Source organism: Amphimedon queenslandica, unplaced genomic scaffold (assembly GCF_000090795.2).
Source record: "Amphimedon queenslandica unplaced genomic scaffold, v1.1 AMPQUscaffold_13471, whole genome shotgun sequence".
Classification (NCBI taxonomy): Eukaryota; Metazoa; Porifera; class Demospongiae; order Haplosclerida; family Niphatidae; genus Amphimedon; species Amphimedon queenslandica.
The window spans coordinates 109772-135782 of NW_003546293.1; the positions used below are offsets into that span (position 1 = coordinate 109772).

The window sequence follows — 26011 nt, forward strand, 5'->3', positions numbered from 1 at the left end:
AGAGAGAGAGAGAGAGAGAGAGAGAGAGAGAGAGAGAGAGAGAGAGAGAGAGAGAGATCAGGAACAGGAAACAAAAAACAAAACAGAGAAGATGAAGTAATACATATAGAGCAGGTCTTACCAGATCCTATTGATACTGATGTGGTTAAGAGTGGAATGGCTGGACCAGCTGTTGCCAAAGGGCACAGAATGCAGACTGATTCTGTGATGAATAATATAACAGAAAAATATAATAAATAAATAAATAAACGTATTCAAAAAATAAAAACAAAGACACACTGTAAATGTATATAAGCTAGTTTGTCCTACTTTATGTCAATCTCTCTCTCTTTCTTTCTCTGTCTCTGTGATGACCAAATAAGGTCGTATTTATGGCTAGTTTATTTTAAATGAGATGTGTACCAACAGAACCTAATTAATTTAATAAAAATCAACTAGGAAGGCAGTAAAAGGCATACAATAACAAAGGGACAGCCACACAAACCTCTTACTATAAGTGAAGCATACAGACACATCAGCTTAACATGTACATATATAAAGTACACCAATTATAACTTATGTACAGTGTATAGGCTTTATAATGAGGATATCTTCATATTTTAAAATGAATACAACAAGAACATTTGTAATGTCCCAATTGGTACAAGCCTATACAAAAGTACCTCTGAAATGAGGACACCTCTGTATTAAGGACAGGTAGTGTGGGCCCAATGGTGTCCTTAATAAAGAGGCTACACTGTACATGTATTAAGGACAGGTGGTGTGGGCCCAATGGTATCCTTAATAAAGAGGCTACACTGTACATGTATTAAGGACAGGTAGTGTGGGCCCAATGGTGTCCTTAATAAAGAGGCTACACTGTACATGTATTAAGGACAGGTGGTGTGGGCCCAATGGTGTCCTTAATAAAGAGGCTACACTGTACATGTATTAAGGACAGGTAGTGTGGGCCCAATGGTGTCCTTAATAAAGAGGCTACACTGTACATGTATTAAGGACAGGTAGTGTGGGCCCAATGGTGTCCTTAATAAAGAGGCTACACTGTACATGTATATTGTATACTAATTAGTGACTTTATCAATTTAGAAATGAAGTTCATTAGCACACAACTTGTCGGGTGACACCTCTTGTTGTCATGACAAAGTTATAACCACGCCCTTCTTTTATAAATAGATTTACTTCTCTCTTACAATAAAACCTCTTTTTCAATAACTTACCGAAATCTCTCTTTCTCTTAACTCCTTTCTTTGCACTCTTCTTGTTTTGGAGTGATATGGTGGGCGGGGCGAGGGGTGTGTCCTGCAGTCTCAACCCATTGAGTGTTTTATTGACAGTGGGAGGAGCTAAAGTGTCCCCGGGAGTATTAGAGGCAGATCCTAATATTTGCTGAAGTCTTTGTGTTGCTAACAGTCTTACGAATTTCTCATCCATAGCGTCAAGATTAGGAACTATAAAATGACATTATTAGTTAGCAGCATCACTGTTAGATCTAGAGAGAGTTTGGTCTCCCATATTTGATCTACTGTACATGTGGTCTCTTTAAATCTCCCATTTTTAGCTTTTGGTCTCTTATATTTAGCCTAGGTATTCATTACATGAACATCATAGTTTCTATATATACATAGATCTAACAACTATCATCATTATTATTATCATCATAATAATAATAGTAATAATAATAATTATTATTATTATAATTACTTACTGATTTGTGACGGATGCGTGGGCAGTCTATTGTTGCTAGGTAAGTCCCCCGGGGCTGTCCCGTTACAAATAGGAGGAGGAGGAGGAGGGGAAGGTTTAGTTCCAAGTATTTCTTGTAAGTCGGTAGTCGTGCTTGAGTGAAGTGGGAGGGGTTGGGTCTCCATTACCCTACGAGTGGTCCACTAGAAATTAAATAAAAATAATGTTATCATTATAATAAAATATACATCATGCACTTATCAAAGAATTCATTTTCAATAAATAATAATAATAATAATAATAATAATAATAATAATAATAATAATAATAATAATAATAATAATAATAATAATAATAATAATAGTAATAACACTATAGTACAATCAGGATTTAAATAATAATATGACTATTATGTACATGTACTGTACCTCATTTTGTTCCATAGTCAGAGGTTGAACAGGAGGAAAGTGGACACTCTCTCTTTCCCTCTCTCCCTCTCTCCTTAGCAGCTCCAGCTGTTCAGTGGCAGTCAGCAGAAGGTGAGAGAGAGGTGGTACAGAAGCAGTGTCAACTAACGGGCGGGCATATAGGTCTTTGATAGCAGCTGGAACCTAACATAATAATAATTTTAATGTACAAGTATGTAAGAGCAGGGCTGCACATTTTATTTCGGCAAATGGTAACAAGTTGCAAATCTAAGCCCCCCTATAATTACTATTACATTATACAGCATGTGTAAAAATTATAAAATACACATGTACAATTTTGATGTACATGTACGTAACATTGTATGTAATCTCCATCTCTTCTTTCCTTCACTACTTACTTCAGTCGTTCGTCTGTTAGTTCTATCTGTATTTCGTTTGTGGTGAGGGATTCTAAAATGAGAGAGAGAGGGGGAGGGAGGGTGAACAAGAGAGAGTAAAGAAATGATTAAATTAAAAGGACATTTGGAGCTAATACTTTTTGATTTTGTTAAGAAAATCAATTTTTATGGACTGTCTAGAAATCTCAGCTCTACATCTCTCGAGCGCCTTTTTCCTCACACTCAGCCTAACATCATGTAGACCAGCCTGTGGATAATAATAATAATAATAATAATAATAATGAATAATAATAATAGTGTTATTTTATACTCATAATATCAATGATAATTAATTTTGTGTAGCTGATGATGTCAATCAATGAATAACGTTAAAAATAAAGAATTTTTAACAATTTTATTTTCAACACACACTCCAGTGAAATGACATCAGTACATTCACTTACTACTGAATGCTCAACATGATTCGGGCACATCCAAGAGGCTGGGAGGGGCGTGTCAGTTATAGGTGGGGTCAAACAATCCATGTGATAACTGAGGGGACAGAAATCACAGCTAAGCATAGGACCATGTCTAGAACTCCTGAGAGAGAGGGAGAGAGAGAGGGGGAGAGAGAGGGGGGAGAGAGGGGGAGAGAGGGGGAGAGAGAGAGGGAGAGAGAGAGAGAGAGAGAGAGAGGGAGAGAGACAGAGAGAGAGAGAGAGAGAGAGAGAGAGAGAGAGGGAGGGAGAGAGAGGCAAAAATTTCTAAACAAAAGTATACATGTATACATACTTGTTACACAAGTAGCAGTGAAGTATCATTGTACTATCATTTTGTAGTTGTCTTCTCTCTTGCTTTACATCTAAAGCAAAGAGAAAGTCATTTAGAAACACACAAACATAACAAGAACACGACATAAAACATTCTATATGGTAAACGGTGTCATCTTAATAGCACAAAATCTAGAATCAACATGTACAGTGTGTTACATATAAGTATCTATTCTACTAAAGTATAAAAATCCTTAAAAGTAAATATAAAGACTGATATAAAATAACTTGAGACAAATAAATACTACACATACATGTACATGTACATGTACATGTATATGCACATATGACGTACCGTGGAATTTAGTCATTCTCATCATATCGGGAGGAAGATAAAATATAAGAGGGTTCTCACAGCAGGCCTGCGTCAGTAGCGGCCTAAAGAGCTCATTGTGGTGACACTCAATATTCGAAGGGAGTGGGCGACAGCTGTTACACACCCACTCACCCTCTGGGAGATTGAGGGGATCAAGTGGAGGGTCACTACGAGAAAAAAATGAATTTACGAAAAAAATAATCTTCATTAAAAAATATTGTTGTGTTAACTATGCCCCACGCAGGTGCCCACAATTCCACCCACGCATTTAATTAACTGTCCCACCCACGCATTTAATTAATGACTTCAAAGGTAAAGACAAAAGGATAAACTACATTGGCAGGTGTTTGCATCAGTAGGGAATTGTCAACAGAAATTGTTTATGATACAATACAGACAGTCATTTCCTATAATACCAAATAATAAACACAGGCATATATACATGTACATGTACATGTATATGTTTTAGTGTATACATGTACATGTATGCTGGCAGCCATTTTGTCACAATCAATAGTACTACGCCATGTTACTACAATCTCAATAGTACATAATGATATTCATGATTATTGAGGGCCGTGAATATCATTATACATGCTTCCCATTATTATTATTATTATTATCATTATTATTATTAATCTTACCAGCAAATGAAGTGGAAAGAGGCGGGACACCTTTCGCAACAAAGGAGGTCCCCACCATCCCCACACGCGTCACAGTAGGGGTGATTGTCAATACCGGATTGACGTGGGTTCGTTGATTGAGTGTTGTTCACTGGCTTTGACTTCCCACGTCTTTGCTTAGAGGTTGGACTAGGATGTGGTGGGGCAGTAATGGCTTGGATTTTCTACAGGGAGAGAGAGGAGGAGAGAGAGAGGGAGAGAGAGAGAGGAGGGAGAGAGAGAGGGGGGAGAGAGAGAGGGGGGAGAGAGAGAGGGGGAGAGAGAGGGGGAGAGAGATGGGGAGAGAGAGAGGGAAAGAGAGAGGAAGAGAGAGGGAGAGAGAGAGAGAGAGGGGGAGAGAGAGAGAGAGAGGGGGGGGAAGAACATACAGTAAGATATTTGTCAAACTACAATGAGAAGAAATGCTTCCTTAAAGTGAATACTATATTTCCTTTCTCCCCACCCCACTCTTCTCTCTTAGCCATCTTCCTCAACACTCACTTGCATAATACTGCCATCTTGGTCAGCCATGATTCTATGTATCAAGCCAGGATCCTACTGACCAGAAGAGGGACCGACTGTCACAATTACTAATACACAATATTAGTTGTCCCTTTTCCTCTTGATTACAAATCCACAAAATTAGATCACAATTTGCCCTGTTTATATATACGGATAAATATTGTACAAAATATGTGTTTAGCTTAGACTTTGTGTTATAATTGGAGTAATGGTAGAAGAGTGGAAGAGAAAAGCCAAGAGAGAGAGGGAGGAGAGAGTGAGACGTGTATAAGTACATTAGCTATAGGCGAGTTCACATACCTCTCTCGATAGGAGACAAGAGGCCGCTTTGTTTGATGCCTTTTAAAGCACTCTCTACAGTTACTGGATTCCTTTAGGACTCTTTAAGATTGTAGGGTAGTCGAGGAGAGAGGAATAAATGGTTCTTTGTGAGTAGGGAAGAAAGCAACACCAAACCGAGCTGTCCTGCAGTCAGGATTGATAGGGTCTCAAAGAAACGCCAGAGTCAGGTAGTAGAGCCTTTATACTCTGAAAAAACTTCTTTATATAAGTAAAGCCTTTAGATTAGTCAGTGGACCCTCTTCTTGAAGGATTATCACTGCGGGCTTGGGGAAGTGCGACAACTCTTACTGGCGGCCATCTTGATAAACGGGCTTACAAAATTATATCAGGTCACCCGTAACATAATTTTGAATTTGACCGCTTTAATTTTAAGGCTTCCGCGTATGAATTTTAATAAAAATTTGCACACTGTTTATTTTTGAGAGCTAAAAATTTCTTTGGTAGGTAGACACTGCTGAGGAGAGAGAAGGAGACGAGAATGAGTCGCAAAGCAGCCTCCTTGAAGTCCACTGCTGCTGCTGCTACGAAGAACAAAGAAGACGGCAAGGGAGGAGTAGTACCCAGAGTAACAGAAGCGGATCTATTAAGCAAAAAACCACATATTAGCCCGGAGGACGTGCTAAAATTGGACAGAGCCACAGAGAGTAAAGCCTTGTCAAAGTTTTTCGTGATAATTAATAATGTTCAAAACCCTTAGGCTACCTTTGTCCACTGCAGGCGAATATTTATGACATAGAATTCACTAGATTTAAGCTACGGGATCTTGACTCAAATCAAGTTTTGTTTGAAGTTTCCAAGCCTCAGTCCAGTCCTGATGACAAGTCTGAGAAAGATGACGAATCAAGATTTGTCCGATATCACTTCCCAATTCCTTTCCTTGATCTCAAGACGCTTGGCGCAACGTGAGAAAATAATAATTATATATAATGATTAAAAATACTTGCATATACATGTATGTGTATGTATTTCTATAACCTCTTTCCTTTCCCTCTCGTCAATCAAATCTATAAAACCATTTACAGTATTATACAGTGTCTCCATTTATAAAGAAACAGCTTGCATTATTGCTTATTCAAGGCATTTCATTCCATACTTGAGGTTCTTGGCTGTTATCAGCTAGCTTTCGGACTCTCGCTGCTGTTTACACTTCGAATTGTGATAAAAATAATAATTATACCTTGCCACATGTTAACTCAACTTCGGCAAACCTGGAATGACACTTTTGAATGTGTCGAGTGATCGTAATCAACCTTTATCTCCAAATCTGATAAAAATATTGTCAGTATAATAATAACAACGGTTTGGCCTACTACTACCTACATGTATATAATAGAGATTCATTTCAACAGCTGCTTTATGCACTAATATGTCCACAGACATAGTATAAAGTCACTCTCTTGGTCTCTCTTCTCCCTCTATTCTCACAAATTTCAACTTGTTCTCACTTTTAATTTTTTGTAAAGGGTAGATCAAGTGTTGAATGTTCGGTGACATATTTGTTGATGTGAGATTGATTTGCATACAAAACTTGTGTAAAAGAAAATATGATAAACACCTTTTATTTATTTATTTATTTACTTCTTACACCATCCCACACCGACAATTACATGTATTTTTTCTCCCCCATCTTTTATATCCCTCCCTCTCACTCTCTAAATTTATTCGATGTCTTTCCCTTTTAAATTCTTTCTTCCCATCTCTTATAATACAGTATAGAGTTCACGGTTGGTGATCGAGAGGTAAAAGATTTCAGGATGATTGAAAGACACTTCTTTAGGGACAAATGCTTGAAGAGTTTTGACTTCAATTTCGGCTTCTGTATGCCCACCAGCCGCAACACTTGTGAGCACATTTATGAAATGCCAGTCCTACTCCAGTCAGAAAGTAAGCCCATATATATATATCATTTTAAAAGGAGGGATTAGTCCCAATACTTGCAGCTGGCACATTGTTAATGTACTGCCATTGATATTACGAATAGATTTTAATAGCTATACAGATTAACAAGATTTCATAATGTACTTGTGACATTAATACATCATTACTTTCTGTCTTTTTCTCTCAGAGGAAGAACTAATCTCTCATCCTTATGAAACGAAATCTGACAGCTTCTACTTTGTCAATGGTAAACTCGTCATGCATCACAGAGCTGATTATGCTTATGTATCGGCCAACGACTAAAGGAGGAGGGAAGTCATCTTTAAAAAATACACTGCCTGTCATTAACAATGTCATTTTGTTTCCATTTAAGACTCTCACTCTATGTACTAATGTGTATAGAAATAATAACAATAATAATTGTGTATTATATTATAATAATTGTGCATGCTTCAAAATAGTGTATAATGCTAATTATATTATAATAAAAATGATTATTTATTTTCTTGTTAATTATAAGAAGTGGAAGAGTGTTAAAGGGGAGGTGTTACACTGTTGCTATAGTGCAGTATAACCTCCTATTGTGGACGCTCTAAAATAAGGACACCTCTATAATGAGGACAGGTAGTATCAGTCCCAATACAATAGTAATGTGTATTAATGAACCTCTGAAATAAGGACAGGTTCATAATCAGGAGCTAGGGTATTATTGGGTCCCAAGGTGTCCGGAGTAGACAGGATTGACTGTAGCATGTACATTGAATTGTGTTAAACTCTGTATTACATATTATGATAAACAGAGGTATGTGAATTTGTTACCAGTTGATAATAATATTGTAACAAATAAGGACAGGAAATAGAGAGGGTAAGTACAATAACATTAGTAACATACAATGATATGTGGATATTAGTAAATAAGGAAATGAGAACAACACAAATACAGATAAGTTTCAATAACAGCATGTAGGACAAAGTTCAAAGCAAGAAGCAACAAGAGTGAAGTGGAGAGATAGGTAATATTTATATTACGCATTATAGGAAATAAATAATAAGATGAAGTCATAACTAATAACCACAGTGAGATAAACGACAGACAGTATATCCTTTATTTGACTATAGTACAGGGGCTTTGGCCCAATTTTGGAGCAACTTAAAAATTCATAAAAATCCAATTTTGATCAGAATCAGCTCAAACTTGAAACACAAGATAAGTATATGTATAAACAGAACAAAATTATAAAACTGAAGAATCTACTAACAACCATTACTGACAAAATACCCTGTACTGTAGCACAGGGTATTTGAGGTGACTTTAAAGGAAATTGGTGGAAAACACAAACCATTACCATCTCTTAAAAAGGAAATCATTCACAATAACAAACTATCATAAAACATGTACATGGTCACAAAACGTGACATACATGCATTATGATGAATGTCAAGAGATGCTATGAGAGAGTGGGTGAGTTTTTGGTATTATTGCGGAGCAAAGAACCTCAGGGTTCTATCCATACTGCAGCTGGCGAGGAACGAGGCATTGTGTCCAAACTTGATACCATTTACAACAGAAGTATGATCTAATGAGAAGAGTAGGACGTTATTATGACATTATTTGAGTGATATGCATTAGAATTTTCATGACTACCCACTAATTTTTTACCTTTGAGTGTGGCTAACTGATCCCATTGCTTGCAGAGGTAGACCCTATTAATTAACGGTATGATTAAAATTATTGTATGGAAGACTCACTGTATATCAGTTCCTGCTATGGCAAGGTAAGTACCACTGACATCAAATGAAACATTCTTAACCTTTGGAACAATGGAAGAGGGAGAGAGAGGGGGAGAGAAATGAAAAGTGAAACACATCATAATATACCTCATATCCTTTTCCAAGATTGATCGTCTCAAAGTTTTTCAAGTTTCTCAAATCCCAGAGCTGAACTTGTGAATCCTCTGCCCCAGTAGCAAGATAATAACTGGGAGAGGAAGAAAGAGTAAGCCCCTCCCATTAGTGACCTCATTACTGACCCATTCTCAGAGAATGCAATACTGGTAATGGCTCCGGAGTGTCCTTGGAAATTAGCAACATTCGTACGTTCTTTGAGATCCCAAATCCTCACCTCGCTAAAAGGAATTTAAAAGAGAATTTAAAAAACATAATACAACTTTTAAAATAATAATAATAACTGAACCTGCTAGCCGTTCCAGTACCAAAAATAAGGCCATCAGGATGGAACTGGGCACAAGTCAAAGCTAACAAAGAGAGCGAAAGAGAAAGAAGAGATAAAAGTTTTTCATAACAATTAATTAAATACAAAAATATATAATTAAATACAAAATGCACATGTAGAACATTTATTACCAGTTGGTCCAGAGGGACTGTTAGCTTTCGTCAATACATGACCACTCGTAATGTCAGAAAACGCCCAATACTAAAGTAATACTGATAATATCAGCTTTAATAAATAAATGAATTCTCACATCATCTGTAGACGATGTTAGCAGATAGCTCCCAGTTGGATGGAGACTAACACTAGTCACACCTCCGTCATGAGCCTAATTAATATTCATAGTGAATGATTAAGTTAAAACCACACCCACTTTAATAGTCTGAGCACAAACGCTTGTATCAATCGACCACACCCTCACGGTCGAATCAGCAGAACCGGTGATAGCCAATTCCTGGGAATTAATAATTTAATTTTTAATTAGGACCACACCCACCACTTTCGGGTGATAGATGACGCTTGAAATCTTCTTGGTATGACCTTTCATGGTAGCATAAATCTGTTCAGTGTCTTTTATAAACACGATGGCAGTCTTATCCGCTCCACCTAAAAATTGATTTATTAAGTGTAAAGTGGGTGTGGTTAACCTGTGAGAACTCGTTTTGAGTCGGCAGACACGTCGAGTGCCAATATTCCCGGAACGCTTGAGCTGTGAAGACCCTGCAACAGGAAGAGCATAAGAATAAGGAACGGGTTTAACTAACTGGATGAGATGATTTCTGTTCAAATGTCTTCATCTCCTCTACCGTACATAATCCTTCAGGTTTCTTCTTGCCTCTCTTCTTACGGTCAGCCGTGAGCATGGCAGCTGTCTCTAGTAGCTAGTCAACCAACAAAATAAAGGAGGGAAGAGTTACGAGAGATTGTGCCTACTTGTTGTAATATTTCTTCTGTCATTTCAGTTGGACCAGCCTAGAAAGGAAAATTAAAGGAACATTATAATAGTTAAGTGTTTGACGGAATATACTTCAGTATTGTCCATTGCTTCAGCACCAGTCGGAGCCTTAAGAGAAAGAAAAGATAAATAAATAAAAGACTATTAATAATACTTGATTCAGATAGGCATAAGTAAAAAACATTTAATCTTCTTCATCAATTCCTTTCCCAACAAACTTTCTACATTTAATGCAAAGACTTACTTCAGTAGCGCCTGGAGGCATATAAGCAGCTGCCTGAGGTTTAAGAGTAGCAAGAGCTGTAGCAATACATACACAAGTAAAAAGAGACACATGATGCTGTACTTACCTTCTCTGGCCCCATTCACTTCTTTTGTGAGTCGAGCAATCACGCGACAGGCAGCATCGTGCTGGTACAAAGCATGGGAGAGTTCTGAAATGGAGGAGAGAGAGAGAAAGGAGGACAATAAAACAAAAGACAAGCAAAATAAAATAAAGGAGTAAGTAATGTAATTATTAATATAATCCTCACCTTGTCTTGCTGTCTGTAGTTGCTGACGAAGTGTAAAAGTATGCAGCATGCAAGAATCCTACAAAAGAAGAAAAAGTTTCTCGGTAATCTTCTCCTTTTCTCTCTCTCTCTCTTACCCATTCATCTTGTAACAGTTTCAAAATTGCTGGGATGCTGGTAGCAGAGGGAGGTCTAGGCTTTACCAATGGCGAAGCTAATAATAATAATAACAACAACAACAATAATAATAAGTAAATTGATTATATAGCCACACCCCTGGCCCGTCCCACTAATAATTATTAATTTTCTACATAATTTTTAATAGAGGATATGTGTGCTAAGTATATTCATAGCAAAATAAATGTATTCATTGCATACCGTAATAACTTTCAAGAAAAAAAATTAGTTCGTTGGACGTCAACTTTCCATTGGCAGCAATGGAGAAAAAATAGAAAAAGGCTTGGTACCAGGAAACCGCTCTGTATTTCTTGATAGCAATCTTTCAGGTGACTACTAGACCCCATTAGATCCTCAGGATGCTTTCTAAGCTTCCGAAAAAGGCCTCAAGAAGGTAGCAAGGCAAGAAAATGTGTTTTCCCCCATTGAACTCTTAATAAACTTGACGTCCAACATGGCGGCCAATTTATTGTGTGGGTTGGATATAGAGCTGTTGCACGGATGTAATCAACGGGGTAGGCGGAGCTTCCTGTCGGCCATCTTGAGTGGCAAGAATGTACACTCAACGAATGGAGGAATGGAAACAAACTGCGATTTTTCATCAAAGAGATATCATACTTCGCTGCAGAATATTATAGAGACTTCTTTACTCAATATCTTCATCTCCTACCTTGCATTAGCCTGGAGTGTCAACTGCAGAATTTATTTAAATTTTTTTCTCCATTCCCCCATTCATTCTTGGCCTTCTTGCCACCCAACATGGCGGACAATTTAGCTCAATTTTAGCCACACCCTCCCGTTGATTACTTCCGTGCAACAGCTCTATACGGTACTTAAAAGTTATGAATATACTTAGCACGCATATCCTCTATTCCTAATAGGTATTTATATATTTACATTTAATCTCCAGTAATTGGCTCTCTTCCAAAGGCTCTCCATTAATAGGGTCAGTCCCGTTCTCCTGCAGATACTTTAGGATAAGGCGCCTCTCAAACACGTGGTTGGAGACAACTGAGAGAACAGGCTCTTCTGGTACTTCTTGGCAAACTTAGCAAATAATAAAACAAAGTAAAATAATACATCTTTCCTTTGAAATGGGAGAGATAGAGAGAAAAGAAGAAAAAGGAGAGAAATTTACTCACTTGAGCAAATGAGCGCCATATTGGCTCTGACAAAAATAAATTCAGTGTCCAGAACTAACCATCAAAATTTTGAAAACTTACTAAAATTTTTAAGAATTGACCACACCCACACCACGCCTTCTAAAATTTAGCCCCGCCCCATTTTATTTTTTCCTTCATTTTGTTGAAAGTTTCTTCTAAAGTTTTCTCACCCATGTTGTCTCGTATTGTAAAAGAGCACCAGGAGAAGCAGTCCTCTCTCCGGGAGGAACAAGAGAAAAAGAAACGACTCGCCATTGCTGCAGTTCAAGCATGTACTAACTCAATGGTAGACTGTCTTAATGAAGGAGTGGAGAGGGCCTACGAGAATCAACGCAAACTAGACAAAGAATCAAAAGCTCTACAGCTCCACTCGGCAAAATACGTCAAGCAGACGACACAGTGGCTTAATTTAGTTGAAGGATTTCACAAGAATCTTAAAAGTTTGGGTGACTTGGAGCAGTGGGCGAAAACGATAGAGAGGGACATGAAGACGGTAATGGGGACGTTGGAGTATGCTTATCACGGGACAGATGAAGTGCATGTTGTTAAGGACAGCTAATGTGTTTTGTCCTTCAATTAACTGTCCTAAATTTTGTGTGTTTATCTTTTCAAATTATGATTGATAATCAAAATTTAATAAATAGAATAAAAATATAATAAAATCATATCTTAAGTGACATAATGTGCTTTTTCAAGTTCTGATAGTCTTCTTGGAGTGATGAGTTTTTTGGCTCCAACTTTGCAGCTGTGTCGTAATCCTGCAAAGCAAGATCCAAATCTCCTTCCTTAGCATAAGCAGTCCCTCTTCTGGCTAGAACCTTAGCTCTTGACGAGACATTAGCAGGTACTACGGGGTAATAGAGCTCAAGGGCTTTACAGCAATCGCTTATGCAAGCTTCTGTATTGCCAGTTGAGAGATAACAAGCTGCTCTATTAGCATAAAGTGATGGAAGAAGGTGGTTAAGTTTGAGAGCTTGAGTGAAAACGTTTATAGCAGCCTCGAAGTTGCCAGTTTTGAAAAATTCATTACCACGGTCTTTTAGAAACTCTGGGTTCCTCTCGTTGATACTCTCACCCTCCTCCTCCTCTTCTCCCTTCCTTTTATTATCTTTCTTATTGTCTGGCTGCTTTATCTTACGTGCTGCAGCCATCTTAGCTAGCCATTCTTCTTCTTCAGCTACCTTGGATTCTCTTGCTGCGTTTGTGAATGGACGTGGTGTGAAGGTGATTGTGATATTTCCACCAGCTCTAGGAGGAGGGAGGGGCTGTTCCTCCTTTCCTGTCCACACGTCTTTTCGAACTGAACGAGTAGGTGGAGCAGAAGGTGGAGCTTTCTTCCAACTCTCAAGCTCTGAAGTTGCTTTATCCCTTTCATCCTAACAAATACATGTATGTGCACGGAAAGACATCAAATTTAATTAATACCTGCTTTTCCTTCTCTATTCTGTCTTTCTCTTCTTCCTCTAGCTTCATTTGCTGCTTAATGGCAAATTTCTCTTCCTCTCTCTTCTTCCTTGCCTTCTCTTTGGCTTCTTCCTTGTATTTAAGGTGGCCATGTTCTATTGCTTCTTGTCTTATTAAAGTCATTTTATCTCGACTCTCTTCCTCGCATACCAACCTCCCCCATATTGCGGGACTCTCTTTTACCAGATTAAACACAACAGCCCCGTTCCCAACCCTAGCACTACACTGTTCCTCTAGTACAGGTGCAAAGAGATGGGCCTCAAACAAATATGGCGGGAAATTGACTTTAATGTAGAGATTGCTCGAAAATATGTCTGCCTTGTTGGGTCTGACGCCTCTCAGAGGAATTGTTAGGGTAACGTGAGTCTCCGTCTCGCTCCAACTGAAGTCTTTGATTAAGATGGGCATTTTTGAACGAGATTTCTTCACTTTTTTGCACTTAGCCACTTGCAGACTGAGCCCCACCTAAAAATACGGATAAGGTGTGCAAAGAAATACGGAAAACACGTGGTGACTGCACCGTATGCTGGGCGTGGTTTTTACTCTAAATCTCTAATATCTGTGATATTATCATGTCTTTACACAGAATGGCAAGACTGTCCTATTTTCATGGCAAGAGTATTGTCAGATATTTACCAGCTTACACTCGTGCCATTAGCACTGGTAATTTTGTTAAATTTTTTATTTATATTTGTTTAATTTTTGCTTAGATCCTAGCAGTATAATAGCATCAGTAAGATCCAAATTAAAAAATCAAGACAGTCAATTGGAGAAAAAACAAATAAATCTTTTGTCGTCAGCTCTGTGTGGGAGGATCCAGAACACAGACGATTGTAAGTATAATTATGATGATGTCAAATGATGTCATAACTTTGTGTTGCTATAGTAACTGGAAAGGACGTTTACAAACTTGCAACGTCAACTTTTGAAGCTCTGAGACAAAGTATGTCATAAATTTAAAATACCTTTTTTATATGATCTCATTGTCTTTCTCCTTCAGTTCCGATTAAAATTGGATTTTTGCTCCAAAATGGGGCCAAAGTCCCTGTACTATAGTATATATATACATGGTCTCAGGCCAAATTTTCCCAAAATTGAAAAGTTGAGAATCCTTTACTTTTATAATATTTTCTGATACATATACATGTTCTTATGTTGTGTAGAAAGTTTGAACTGATTCCGATCAAATTTAGATTTTTTATGATTTTTAAAAGTTGCTCCAAAATTGAGTAAAAATCCCTGTACTATAGTACATGGTCTCGGGCCAAATTTTGCCAAAATTGAAAAGGAGAGAATTCTTCATTTTTATAATATTTTCTGATGCATATACATGTACTTATGTTGTGTAGAAAGTTTGAACTGATTCCAATTAAATTTAAATTTTTAAAAGAATTTTTTAAGTTGCTAAAAAATCTCTCTCCATTTATTGTAGCAAATGAAGATTTAGCTCCTGCCACAGAATTATTTAAAAAAGCTCACGAACTTGACAACACTGATGCTTCCTATACATATGCACAACTTCTAAGAATTGGTAGGCCTATAAATATTGCTTTTTTATTGGCGGGCATTAATTAGGACAGGGTTGTACGGCTGACCCTGTGACAGCTGCAAAAATATTCACTGATCTTGCACTAAAGGCTCATCCGTATGCTCAAGTGAGTATTATTGTTTATTTATTTTTATTTATTTTATTTTTTATCAGTTTTCATTAGGCGTAATGTACTATAGTGGACTTGGTATTGAGCAAAGTCATAGCAAAGCATTCACTCTCTATAAAGTTATTAATTAATTAATTATTTATTAATTATTAATTAATTATTTATTTATTTATTTATTAATTGATAGGTCAGTGCTAAGAATGGTATACCACAGGCCTATAGTGCATTAGGTGGGTGTGGTCCATTAAATAGTTGTAATTATGCTAATCATTAGGTGATATGTATTTCAATGGTCAAGGTATACCTGAAGATAAGGAAGAGGCCGTGAAATGTTATGAAAATGCTGCCAAACTTGGTTAGTATGATAGCCTAGAGGATGAGAGAAAAATTGAAAGAGAGAAAAGGATGTCGTGTTTTTTTTCTTTTTCCTCTTAGGAGATCCAGCTGCCCATTTATCACTTGCACAATGTTACAATAAAGGGAGTGGAGTTGAAGTGTCTTTCCAGAAATCATTTGAACACTACAAGGCAGCTGCTGATGCTGGTACTCTCATAATTATTATAGCCCCAAAAATGTATTTTTTCTTTAAAATAGAGTTGGTTTTAGGAATCTACAATGTTGCAGTCCATTATTTTGCTGGAAAAGGTGTGGAACATAGCTTTGAAAAAGCGGTTGAGTATTTTCAAAAGGCAGCTGATAGAGGCTTTACAGCTGCACAGGTAATGCCATAACTCCTGTACTGATTACCTTCTTCAGTAAGACTGCCCATTGGAACCATAAACTTTTATCTACCTAATGGAAAGGGAAATTTAAGTTTAACCTTCTGTCATGCACTAAATTTAATGCAAACCATGATTAATAATCATGTTTTTAGGTAAATCTAGGCAACATGTACTATCAAGGATTAGGAGTCGAGAAGAATGTAGCAAAAGCTAAGGAGCTTTATTCATTAGCTGCAGAAGATGACAAGAATGCAAAGAAACTGCTCGAAGAACTGGAGCTCGAGGAACAAGGAAATAAAATTGAAGCAAATTAAATAAATGAATATAGTAGAAAATTTACAATTCAATTACTAATCAGTGGGTTTGTGCGGTCTATCTTTCCTCCTCCTTGTGCTAAAAGCTCCCTCTCAAGTTCATCAAAGTTGGGTTGCTTTTTCTGAGAAACAAGAAGCTGTGACACATCATCAGTTGTTGATTTCTTCCTTGCTAGTAGCTTTGACCCTTTTCCTCCTTTTCCTATGGCTCCACCACTTCTCTGATCAAGATTTTCACTACTTGGCTCTGAGCCAGACATGTCTTCCATTCCCATTAGTTGAGGACTGCTAGCAAATATTCTTCTTCCATTGTTTAATAGTGTATTCTTTTTAGTATTGGGAACTTGATTGGGGGCTGGGAAAAGAAATATATGTTGGTTCTCGTCAACATAGCTTCTTCTTTTCTCTGATATTTCAAACACAAGATGTGTCCATGGGTCGCTTTTGGATAGTATTTCAAGGACACTCAGTACGTGAGAGAAATCCGGTCTCTCTTCTTTATTAGCCTTCCAGCACTGCTGCATTTGACAATAACTATAATAATAATAGCATCATTCATTTGCTAGTGAAATTTCTCTTACAGATCATTGCTAAAGCAAGGCAGTGGAGGTGGTCTAGTTCCCTCCATTAACTGAGAATGGAGTTCATTTGGCTTAATCTTGCTAAATGGTTGAAAAGTTTCTGTTAATGAATAAAAATTAAACATATTGACAAAGTTTGCATTAAATTACCAAAAGTGGCCACTTTGTATGTAAGAATCCCAAAAGACCATCTATAATTAACAATGTATGTGAACATAATATTACTGATTGCAAATACTTGTACATACATGTCACTTTTCATTGTGTGGTCTCCATTGCTAATAACTTCAGGAGCAAAGTCAAACAAGTGGTTCTCACGCTCAGTTTTTATAAAGTAATCTCCTGATTGTGGAATTGTGAAGTTTCCAAGCTTAGCGATGAGTTTTCTACCCAAAATGACATTATCAGTTGATAAATGACCATGGACTAAACCATTATTAGACAAATATTCCTATTGATAAAGAGCAAAGGTAGTGATTATATCTCTCTTTTGAAAACTTACTGCTCCTTTAGCAACTTGAATTAAAATGTCAAAGAGATCTGAAGATATTTGCTTATTGTTGTAAGCTCCTTTCTGACTGGAGAGTGTGTGTTCAAAGTACCAGTGAGGGACAGGACCTTTCAGAAGTGATACAAGTAATCTCTTTAATGTTCCGTGTGGCAGATGCTCCATGACTAAAATGAGTGGATCTGGAGACTCAGTTGTACCTATGAATGACACAATGTTCATGTGGTGGTGTCCATTTTCATTCAGCTTCTTGAGAAGATTTATTTCATGCATCAATTCTTCATGACCAGCACTTTTTTCTATAGAAAAGATGCATAATATGAATGCACAATTTCCATATTACCTTACCTTTTAGTTGCTTAACTAAAACTTCCTTTTGTTTAATGCTAGCATGATGAACCAAACTGAATTTTTCTTTCTCGATGAGCTCTTCAAACACTATCGATGTGAAGGATATTATTTCACTTGATTTATCGGAATTAGTATCTAATAGGAGCAGATTGAAATCTAAAGTATATTTATAAATTGTAACCTTTTTCAGACAGATCAGAGCGCCTTTTTCCAAGAAGAAACCCAGTGTTATCCTCTTCACTTTTGGGTTCTTTTTTCCTTTTAAATCTCATCACGAGCAGTAGTACAGCAGACAAAACAATGAATGAAACAGATAGCAGCAAACCTACTGCTATCACTGGTACTATAATGGCAGCAATTGGTGTTCCTTGCAATTGACTATCAGTAGGTGTTTCTGTAACTAATGGTGATGTGTGCAAGGAGACTGTTCCAAGGTTGCTAGTTAATTGATTGCTGGTAGACAATGGCATAAGCATAGTTGTTTTTGAAGTGATGGCGAAAGAAGAAGAGGAGAATGAGGAAGATATGTAGTGTGATGTCATCAGGGCAGTACTGGACTCTATATTGATAAACAATAATTATTCATAGTCATAGGTCACTAATGCATATGATTGAGCTAATGATGCACCATGTATGGGAATTAAATATTAGTCTAGTAGTGTACCTTGATGAATGCTGATCACAACAATGTCAAAAATGCACACAGTTTGGAACTGATTATCAAACCTTTGCACTTTATAAGTCCCATTGTTTTGTAGTTTTGCAGAATAAACAGAGCATGTGAATAACATGGTTTGAATTTGTGGCTCTGTACATTCTCCCTCTCCTTCAGTGTCTACTAACAGCGGGGACACTGTCCAGAAGCCTGGAAGAGGAAAATTACAAGATATGCTAAACGGCTCTCCTTCCAACACATGCAAGACTTGAATTTGAGTGGTGGCTGACACAGTTAAGAATACAAAGCTGCAGAGAAAGATTGAGCTCCACCCTGAAGACATCTTTCAAAATGCGTGGGAGTAGGGTGACTAGGGTGGAGCATTGTAGGCGTGTCTCAATGGAGACGACATTCTGGATTTTTCTCGACATTCTTCAACGTTATGTTTTGAGTTTCTTGTAAGTTCTTGAGCTTTCTTTTCTTTTTATGGCCTCTTCGAAGATGGCCACGCCTAACAGGCATTATATAAAGGAGGATCGCTCTTGCCTTGCAGCTTCAGTGGAGGTATATAATATCTTATTTTGTGAAGCAATTTCTTTTTTGTGGCGAGATTGCTTTGTTTGTTAAATCAATATTCATGTTTTTAATGCAGAGGCCGCCAGTATTGTGTAAGAGACAGAGAAATGAAGAGATCAGTGAAGATGAAGACGATGGTTACTGTCACGTGTAAGTTGTGAGAAATAAAATATAAAGAAACTTTGATCCATTTAATGAATAAATATAATTAAATATATGAATAGTTTTTGTAGTGCCGGTTTTAATGTTTAATGTACGCATTTATTTACATTTTTAAAAATTATTTTTAGGAAGAGATTTCTCAGTGAAGAACAAATGGCAAGCCGTCTAGAGCATTTACAATTGGCCACTCCTCCTTATTCCATGCCCACTTATGCGGCTGATGAATTTTTAAACCAAGCACCCTCAAATGAATATTGTTTTGCTAATGACTGGAATTATGTATCGTGTGAAAACAATCATGTGACCCAACTTGAATTATTCAACCAATCTAATCTCTTTATATCACTTAACAGCGAGGGGAACAACGTAGCCACTCAAGATATGGCCACGCCCCTAGACTATGAGTTTGAGGCCACACCCACTGATGATGTTAGCCTTTTCGACGAGGAAAATGGTAGTGACAGTTCTGACAAGTATGTTTTATAAGAGTGTATGTGTATTTGAAATTGTAATAAAAATTGAGAATTCTCTCCTAGCCATTTTTGTCACAAAATACAATGTATTGGGACTTTGGCCTTATTTTTTAGCAATTTAAAAAATTTGTAAAAAAATTCAATTTTGATCGGAATCAGTTCAAACTTTCTATACAACATAAGTACATATATATATACATCAGAAAAAGATATAAAAATTGAGAATTCTCTCCTTTTCAATTTTGGTGAAATTTGGCCTGAGTTATTATAGTACAGGGACTTTGGCCTGATTTTGGAGCAACTTGAAAAGTTCGTAAAAAATCCAATTTTGATCGGAATCAGTTCAAACTTTCTATACAACATAAGTACATGTGTACACATCAGATAAAATTATAAAAATGAAGAATTTACTCCTTTTAAATTTTGGTGAAATTTAACCAAAGTCCCTGTGCTATAGTACAGGGACTTTGGTCTAATTTTGGAGTAATTTTGTAAATCATCCAATTTTGATTGGAATCAGTTCAATTGAAGCATTGTATAAGAACATGTTTACATATCAGGGAATGTAATAACATTTCATTGTTTTCTTAATTTTTCTAGTAGTACCACACCCCCTCAGTTATGGATTGCCCCCGAAGTTAAATCAATTTTAAAGAACTCATCAAACCAGTCAATGAATTTACTGCCTCCAGTAGTAGTCAATGAAATGTAAGCCTTTTGTCCTAGTGCACAAATTATTAAGTAATTAATTGCACTATTATTTCTCTCTTCCTCTCTCTTTCTCTCTCTCTTTTTCTCCCTCTCTCTCCCTCCCCCTCTCTCTCTCCTTAGTAACAGACCATGCACAGCACTTGTACTATATAAAGAACCAGATCATATCAGACACCATGTTTGGAAAAGGCACAACAGTCAATCATCTGATACGGAGGAGAATAATAGTAGTGATGTTTACGAAGAAAGGTAAGCTATTTATACTTGTATACATATATTGCCATGTTTTAGTTTCAATTTTGTGTTGTGTATAGGATAAAGACATCTGCTATCATAACAGAAGATGATGAAATGGAACTATAGCCCATCGAGAGGAAACTTTTTATAAAACAATTATCAGAAACCAGCAGTTAAAATGAAATTTGTATATTATCAATAATTAGTGAAATTTATACAAAAGCAAAATTAAATGTTAAATTTTTGAGTTGAACTGTCAAGCGGTATTTTAGTAGCCTCCTTGATCACCAAACTTTTTCTGGATGAGTTCATTGTAGGGGTTTTCTGGAGGAACAATGTCAGGATAAGTATCCCTGATATATTGCCATGTGACATTAGCAACGAGAGCATTTGTAATTTGACTTGGATGAAAGCCGTCCACTGGCTCAATCAAATCAGCTTTGTCCCCTTTCCATGTATCAAAAACTTGATGCAGTGGGACCGGCATATAAAGAACAGTGATGTTTTGATACTTTGTCTCTTTAATGAGCTTCTCCATCGTCTGAGTCAGCTCCAGTGCTCTATCGCTTGTCAAGTTACGCCATGTTTCATTGCTGTTCATCCAACCGAAGCAAGGCGATATCTCCAGACAATTTAGGTAGTCATAAAAATCAGAATAAGTAACGTCACCCCTAGTACTCCCTATTGGGTGTATATTACTGTGTAGAGTGTCATACAGAATGCGTCCATCAACTAATCCAGTAGCAAATACTACAGAGCCAACGGGCAGGGCGCTATCAAGGTACTCGAACACATAGTGCATGTTATTGTAGTACTCTTCTGGCGTCGTCATGTGACTGGTGTCCTCGTGCCCACTGCATACATCGTTTCCCAATAGCTCAATCGTTGCCATAACTGGTTTATCAAGTAGCCGGTGCCTTGCAAGGAATTTTACTAGTTCTTTCATTGAAGAGGAGCGAGCTCCATTGACTCCAATGTTTTGATAGTCTCGATGATTGCAGCGATTTAGTGTCCTCATTTTCAAGTATGTTGAATCGACAGGGCCTTGTATATCTTTCTTCCATTTCTCTGTCGTCTGGAATCCAGTCACAAATGAGAGCATTGGCCAGTCCAGCTCATTCTCAAGTATCGTTAGGAGATCAGAGTACGTATCAGTATTTAGCTCTTTTGCTGTCAGCCAGGAGGGAGGAATATGAAAATGGGCCCCTGCACTATCTCCAAGAAGGATAGTACCCATAGCCATTGTACCGTTGCACCATAGCTCTTCGTACGACTTATTGCTGGCCGGATCTATTCCTACTATACCATTGCAGTTACTATCAACCACTGCATCACTTGATGTCAAACGGCCTGGATATATCTTTGGGTTTAAGTCATTGCAGTCTTTTCCTCTCCAATCGGCACCACGAAATGTGTTTTCAATTGAGAAGCTGTCTCCATCTTCGTCGAAGAGTGGAGTGTGATAATCAGTAAAGTTATTGAAAAGTTGACAAAGTTTCTTAAATGCACTAATTGAGCAAATCTCTTTTGGAAACGGAGATGACGATTTTCCCTTAGCTTTTGTGACTAAACGAGTCACTCTTTCTGTTTCATCTTTGAAGTGAGAAGGGGGAAGAGGGAAAAGGTGACACATTTTCTTGCTCTTGTCGTATTTCTTGCAAAATTCTATGCCATAGCAAACCGTGTCTGGTGTCTCGTTGTCCTCTAGTAGATCAATGATGCTTGGGCCATAGGTCTTTATTACGAATTGGCAAGCAATGTCGATTTCAGGCGGTAGGTAACTGCAAAAACGAGCCAGCGAGTCCGCGACAGTCTCGTTGTATATGAAGGACAACTGCTCGACTAGAGCGACTATAACCACACAGCCAGCACATTTGGTTCCACCGTCAATTCCTATACCTTGAACTGAAGAAAGAGCTAAGAGAAAGAAGAGAGTGGCAGTAGACAATCGTCCCATTTTGTTGCTGTCGTATCTTTTTTTGCAAAAAGGAGTGGCTGATATACGTGGGCGTTAGATGAATATGGGCGTGGCCTTTATGATTACCAAAAAAATAATTGAAAATTATTTTTTAAGATTAATACATTAGAATGCAATAAAAATATTTCATTTATTTTTATTAATCATAAATGCATATTTGGCTCTAGCTACAAATATTCTGATCATCCCATACAACCAGTAGATTTGAAGGATTAAACCAACTCCACTGAAAACATGGCAGACAAGCAGCATTCCCTTTACAGCAGAGACATAATCTCCATTATGATACTGGTGAGCATACATGTAGTATTGAAATGGATAGTTTAAAATCCTTGAAAATACGTAAACCAATATTGCAAGAACTCCATTCACACGAAACACTAATGTATCTTTCATTTGAAACTATATTAAAAATAATAAATAAATAATAATTGTTGTTATATTAAAAATAATAATTGTTTTTATATTAAAAATAATAAATAAATAATAATTATTTTTATATTAAAAATAATACAATAGCATTCATAATTACTATAATTTAAAAATAGTAATTATGTACTACTAGTATGTTGTGGCTCACTTACTTCTTTGAGAATGAAATAAAAGTTTAGGAAAGGATTGGTAAGCTCCATGATAAAATAGCACCCAATTATAAAATCTCCCCTACCACCACGAAATGAATGATGCTAAATAAAAATAGAATGATAGTGATTAAAATCTTAAGTTAAATGCATGCTGCTATAGTGGAGCCTCTATAAATAATGGACACTTTGGTACAATAACATTGTGTCTCTTATGTGGGGATTATTTTATATATTAATTGATAAACTAATGCTCTCTTAAATGAAGGTGTCTGCTATTAAAAGTGTTCATTACTTAAGAGAGGCTATATTTTATAATGTACATAAACCAATATTTAATAGTATTTTAACATTAATTTAAATATATTTTTATCAATATAATAATATTATATTAATATTGACTTACAGCTATGACTAAGCCACAGATTAGCAGGAGGTGGTGAATAACAAAACTGAGTTGATTCCGGATCATTTTTAATAGGACCAAAGTTCTTGAGAGGCTTGCATACTCAGATTTACTGAGTGAAAACCTTCTATACATACGATAAAAATCGTAGACAAAATTACAGGTGAATATATATGCAGACGGTAATAAAAGAGATGACCTAAAATTCATAATAATATAATAATTATTTTTTTCTATTAACAACTTTTAAATCAACAAAAAATCCAAACTTGACTGGAAATATTATACACATCAAATAAAATTATACAAATGAAGATTTTCTCCTTTTCATTTTAGCAAAATTTGGCCAAAATCCATGTACTATAGTACAGGGACTTTAACCCGATTTTGGAGCAAATTTAAAAATTCATAAAAAATCCAATTTTGATCAGAATCAGTTCAAACTTTTTCCACAACATAAGTTCATGTATATGCATCAGGTAAAATTATTAAAAATGAAGAATTGTCTCCTTTCCATTTTTGGCAAAATTTGGCTAAAATCCCTGTACTATAGTACAGGGACTTTGGCACAATTTTGGAGCAACTTTAAAAATTCATATTTTGATTAGAATCAGTTAAAATATAATTACAAAACAAAAAAAGAACGCAAAGAGTTAGCCAATAATTTGGCTCAATACCATTTGTATAGAACTAAGAATACTACCAGTATTACTTTGCATATATGACATCTTCGTAAGTTTCACTTAAAATTAATATTCCGATGCAGCTAATAGCAATTGCAGTGAGAGTTCCAGCCAGCCTTATCAAAAATAATTAAAAAAACAAATATATATGTGTAGATCTAGTTTTATTTTACCTTTCAGTCAATAAGGCCTTTGTGTGTCCAGGCAGGCATAGTCTTTTCTTTTGATCATTTTCTGATAATTTAAAGTATTTTAAAAGGCCAGGAACCAGAAAATGTAGAAGCAACGCGTCAAGAAGAACAAAAAATATTAAAGAAGGTGCCCAGATCCATATTAGGCTAAACAAAGGCACATCAAGTGTTGGTTGTTCCAGTGACATTAACCTGAGATTTGACTTGACTTAAATTAATTAGTGAAGCCACACTCATCATGACATGTGTGATAAATGGAGTGTGGGTGTAATGCAGTTAATGAGAGTGGGTGTGTGAGTCAGATGTGTTTACGTTTGTACATGCACATGTGTAATGATGTGAGATTGATGATAACACGAGTGGCTTATTTGTCTCTTTTGTTGTTTGACAATCTGTTTACATAGCATGAAAATTATACTCTAACTATAATCAATAAATTAAACACAAGAACTCCTGCTATGCATGGGAGAGTAAATAGGCTAGGAGTTGTACCGTATGCATTACAGCTCCTTATGATATGGATATTAAGACGGAAATTATTTATTAGTTTGATTTATAAATGTATTTTATTGAAAACACCAGTAGGCATTAGAAAATCTCCTTTTGTATATGCAGTCTAGTTTGTAAAGGTGTGCCACTTATAACTCAGTTGTTTTTGTGTGCATCCAATGCAAGGGGAAGACAAACAGTTGGGGTTGATTTAACTCCTGTCCTCACTGACTGCAACTATCAACTGTTAAGTGACTTAAAACAGTAGATTTAAACATAATAATGCTCTTAGTAAATTTACTGCTAACTGAGTCAATACAAATGTTGTAACTATTGTACTCAACAACAAAAATTAGTAGCAACATCACAGTAAGAGAAATTAACAAATAATTGTATGAAAATTTTCAGTTTAGACTTTAGTGTCTTGTGCTTCAACCTCAAGTTTCACTGTTGGAGACTTCTCTTTATCTTCTCCTTCTTTGGCTTCTTCATTTTCTTCTGTTTCATCTTTAACAAGGTAGCTCGGTATTAGCTGGAAAAGCATGAACACACTTGTATTGTTATGAAACTTTCTGCTGCTCATACAAGCTGTTATGAATTGTTCCTGATCATTCCCTCTTTGTCTCACACGCTTAATCGCAAGGTAGCCATCTATTCTGCGCTTCCTTCGAGAGCAGTTGAGGTAGAACATCTCAGTCCCATTGGTCCAAGTGCTGATGGAAACTGGTGATACTTTATTATGTATTATACGACTGTGTAGTACAAATCTACTGGATTCATCACTGACTGTGTCTGACATGTAAAGTGGACCATTGTTTCGTCCCCTCACACTAACAGGAGCATCCAAATACAAAGCAGCTGTTGATCCAGGGTCATCACCAGCTAAAACTGAGTAGCGACGTCTTCTGAGGACTCGAGCTTTCTCCTCATGGTATGCAATATAGAACTCATTGTATTTATCATCACTGGGGATGATCTGGAAGTGTGTGGCTTTAGCTACTTCACTGGTAGCTTTAACAGCATGAGTTTCTGGATCAACAGAAAGAAAGAGACCTGCTGCAATGCCGCATGTTATGAGGAATGGACCATCTGCAATAACATACAAAAAGCATCAATGGAAAGCATCTCAATACATTATTCTATTAATACAGTTGTTAATGTATGTGCATATAAAATAACCACATGCAAAGCATTCT

At 36.6% G+C, this 26011-nt stretch overlaps 10 protein-coding genes across 12 annotated transcripts in view; 4 read left to right on the plus strand and 6 right to left on the minus strand.

Annotated features, from left to right (window-relative positions):
• Positions 1 to 5499, minus strand: part of LOC109580915 (PHD finger protein 12-like) — an 8012-nt gene extending 2513 nt beyond the window's left edge. The window contains exons 1-12 of one of the 2 annotated variants that reach the window (XM_019994498.1): positions 5119 to 5499; positions 4798 to 4955; positions 4279 to 4481; positions 3614 to 3801; positions 3281 to 3350; positions 2953 to 3088; positions 2647 to 2756; positions 2510 to 2561; positions 2112 to 2294; positions 1706 to 1886; positions 1218 to 1448; positions 122 to 202 (exon numbers count right to left, since the gene is read on the minus strand). In XM_019994498.1, coding sequence (XP_019850057.1) covers positions 122 to 202; positions 1218 to 1448; positions 1706 to 1886; positions 2112 to 2294; positions 2510 to 2561; positions 2647 to 2756; positions 2953 to 3088; positions 3281 to 3350; positions 3614 to 3801; positions 4279 to 4481; positions 4798 to 4827 — 1465 coding nt within the window. In that variant the 5' untranslated portion in view covers positions 4828 to 4955; positions 5119 to 5499. Of the gene's footprint in view, positions 1 to 121; positions 203 to 1217; positions 1449 to 1705; positions 1887 to 2111; positions 2295 to 2509; positions 2562 to 2646; positions 2757 to 2952; positions 3089 to 3280; positions 3351 to 3613; positions 3802 to 4278; positions 4482 to 4797; positions 5006 to 5118 lie in introns of both variants that reach the window. The other variant, XM_019994499.1, reaches the window with a different exon arrangement.
• A 57-nt stretch (positions 5500 to 5556) lies between these two features.
• On the plus strand, positions 5557 to 7509 carry LOC100641119 (protein unc-119 homolog B-like). Its single transcript, XM_003385144.3, has 4 exons — positions 5557 to 5804; positions 5858 to 6062; positions 6872 to 7044; positions 7226 to 7509. Exons 1-4 carry the CDS (start codon positions 5639 to 5641, stop codon positions 7339 to 7341), a joined length of 660 nt encoding a protein of 219 aa, XP_003385192.1. The 5' UTR covers positions 5557 to 5638; the 3' UTR covers positions 7342 to 7509.
• An 851-nt stretch (positions 7510 to 8360) lies between these two features.
• Positions 8361 to 12119, minus strand: LOC100641246 (pre-mRNA-processing factor 19-like). The gene is made up of 20 exons (XM_003385145.3): positions 12055 to 12119; positions 11810 to 11959; positions 10873 to 10949; positions 10757 to 10814; positions 10574 to 10657; positions 10468 to 10523; positions 10296 to 10331; positions 10202 to 10240; positions 10033 to 10149; positions 9916 to 9988; positions 9765 to 9874; positions 9642 to 9722; positions 9522 to 9596; positions 9403 to 9472; positions 9233 to 9293; positions 9069 to 9164; positions 8917 to 9016; positions 8788 to 8849; positions 8699 to 8742; positions 8361 to 8615 (listed from the first exon to the last, which is right to left on the minus strand). Exons 1-20 carry the CDS (start codon positions 12071 to 12073, stop codon positions 8515 to 8517), a joined length of 1509 nt encoding a protein of 502 aa, XP_003385193.1. The 5' UTR covers positions 12074 to 12119; the 3' UTR covers positions 8361 to 8514.
• Positions 12120 to 12158: 39 nt separating this feature from the next.
• Positions 12159 to 12712, plus strand: LOC100633632 (biogenesis of lysosome-related organelles complex 1 subunit 1-like). The gene has a single exon (XM_003385170.3). It carries the CDS (start codon positions 12248 to 12250, stop codon positions 12632 to 12634), a length of 387 nt encoding a protein of 128 aa, XP_003385218.1. The 5' UTR covers positions 12159 to 12247; the 3' UTR covers positions 12635 to 12712.
• LOC100633760 (dyslexia susceptibility 1 candidate gene 1 protein homolog) lies at positions 12679 to 14026 on the minus strand. The gene is made up of 2 exons (XM_003385171.3): positions 13501 to 14026; positions 12679 to 13451 (listed from the first exon to the last, which is right to left on the minus strand). The coding sequence occupies exons 1-2, from the start codon at positions 13945 to 13947 to the stop codon at positions 12738 to 12740; spliced, it is 1161 nt and encodes a 386-aa protein (XP_003385219.1). The 5' UTR covers positions 13948 to 14026; the 3' UTR covers positions 12679 to 12737.
• Positions 14027 to 14054: 28 nt separating this feature from the next.
• On the plus strand, positions 14055 to 16312 carry LOC100633888 (secretory immunoglobulin A-binding protein EsiB-like). The gene is made up of 11 exons (XM_019994500.1): positions 14055 to 14202; positions 14250 to 14372; positions 14426 to 14482; positions 14972 to 15070; positions 15115 to 15194; positions 15242 to 15316; positions 15385 to 15427; positions 15472 to 15552; positions 15633 to 15740; positions 15792 to 15916; positions 16072 to 16312. Exons 1-11 carry the CDS (start codon positions 14112 to 14114, stop codon positions 16231 to 16233), a joined length of 1044 nt encoding a protein of 347 aa, XP_019850059.1. The 5' UTR covers positions 14055 to 14111; the 3' UTR covers positions 16234 to 16312.
• On the minus strand, positions 16215 to 18686 carry LOC105312126 (angiopoietin-1 receptor-like). Its single transcript, XM_011404518.2, has 8 exons — positions 18338 to 18686; positions 17855 to 18232; positions 17671 to 17808; positions 17317 to 17621; positions 17063 to 17265; positions 16965 to 17005; positions 16815 to 16914; positions 16215 to 16767 (listed from the first exon to the last, which is right to left on the minus strand). Exons 1-8 carry the CDS (start codon positions 18669 to 18671, stop codon positions 16263 to 16265), a joined length of 2004 nt encoding a protein of 667 aa, XP_011402820.2. The 5' UTR covers positions 18672 to 18686; the 3' UTR covers positions 16215 to 16262.
• Positions 18687 to 18711: 25 nt separating this feature from the next.
• LOC109580916 (uncharacterized) lies at positions 18712 to 20647 on the plus strand. Of its 2 annotated transcripts, none has more exons than XM_019994501.1 (6): positions 18712 to 18892; positions 18981 to 19054; positions 19195 to 19539; positions 20140 to 20247; positions 20371 to 20499; positions 20565 to 20647. In XM_019994501.1, the coding sequence occupies exons 1-6, from the start codon at positions 18815 to 18817 to the stop codon at positions 20611 to 20613; spliced, it is 783 nt and encodes a 260-aa protein (XP_019850060.1). In that variant the 5' UTR covers positions 18712 to 18814; the 3' UTR covers positions 20614 to 20647. The 2 variants fall into 2 exon arrangements, with proteins under 2 accessions (XP_019850060.1, XP_019850061.1); XM_019994502.1 differs by having other exon boundaries at positions 20143 to 20247.
• On the minus strand, positions 20630 to 22484 carry LOC100634015 (acyloxyacyl hydrolase-like). Its single transcript, XM_003385173.3, has one exon. The coding sequence runs from the start codon at positions 22442 to 22444 to the stop codon at positions 20756 to 20758; it is 1689 nt and encodes a 562-aa protein (XP_003385221.1). The 5' UTR covers positions 22445 to 22484; the 3' UTR covers positions 20630 to 20755.
• Positions 22485 to 22572: 88 nt separating this feature from the next.
• LOC105312127 (protein FAM57A-like) lies at positions 22573 to 24551 on the minus strand. The gene is made up of 5 exons (XM_019994544.1): positions 24309 to 24551; positions 24165 to 24251; positions 23453 to 23651; positions 23050 to 23151; positions 22573 to 22867 (listed from the first exon to the last, which is right to left on the minus strand). Exons 1-5 carry the CDS (start codon positions 24512 to 24514, stop codon positions 22592 to 22594), a joined length of 870 nt encoding a protein of 289 aa, XP_019850103.1. The 5' UTR covers positions 24515 to 24551; the 3' UTR covers positions 22573 to 22591.
• Between the last annotated feature and the right edge of the window lie 1460 nt (positions 24552 to 26011).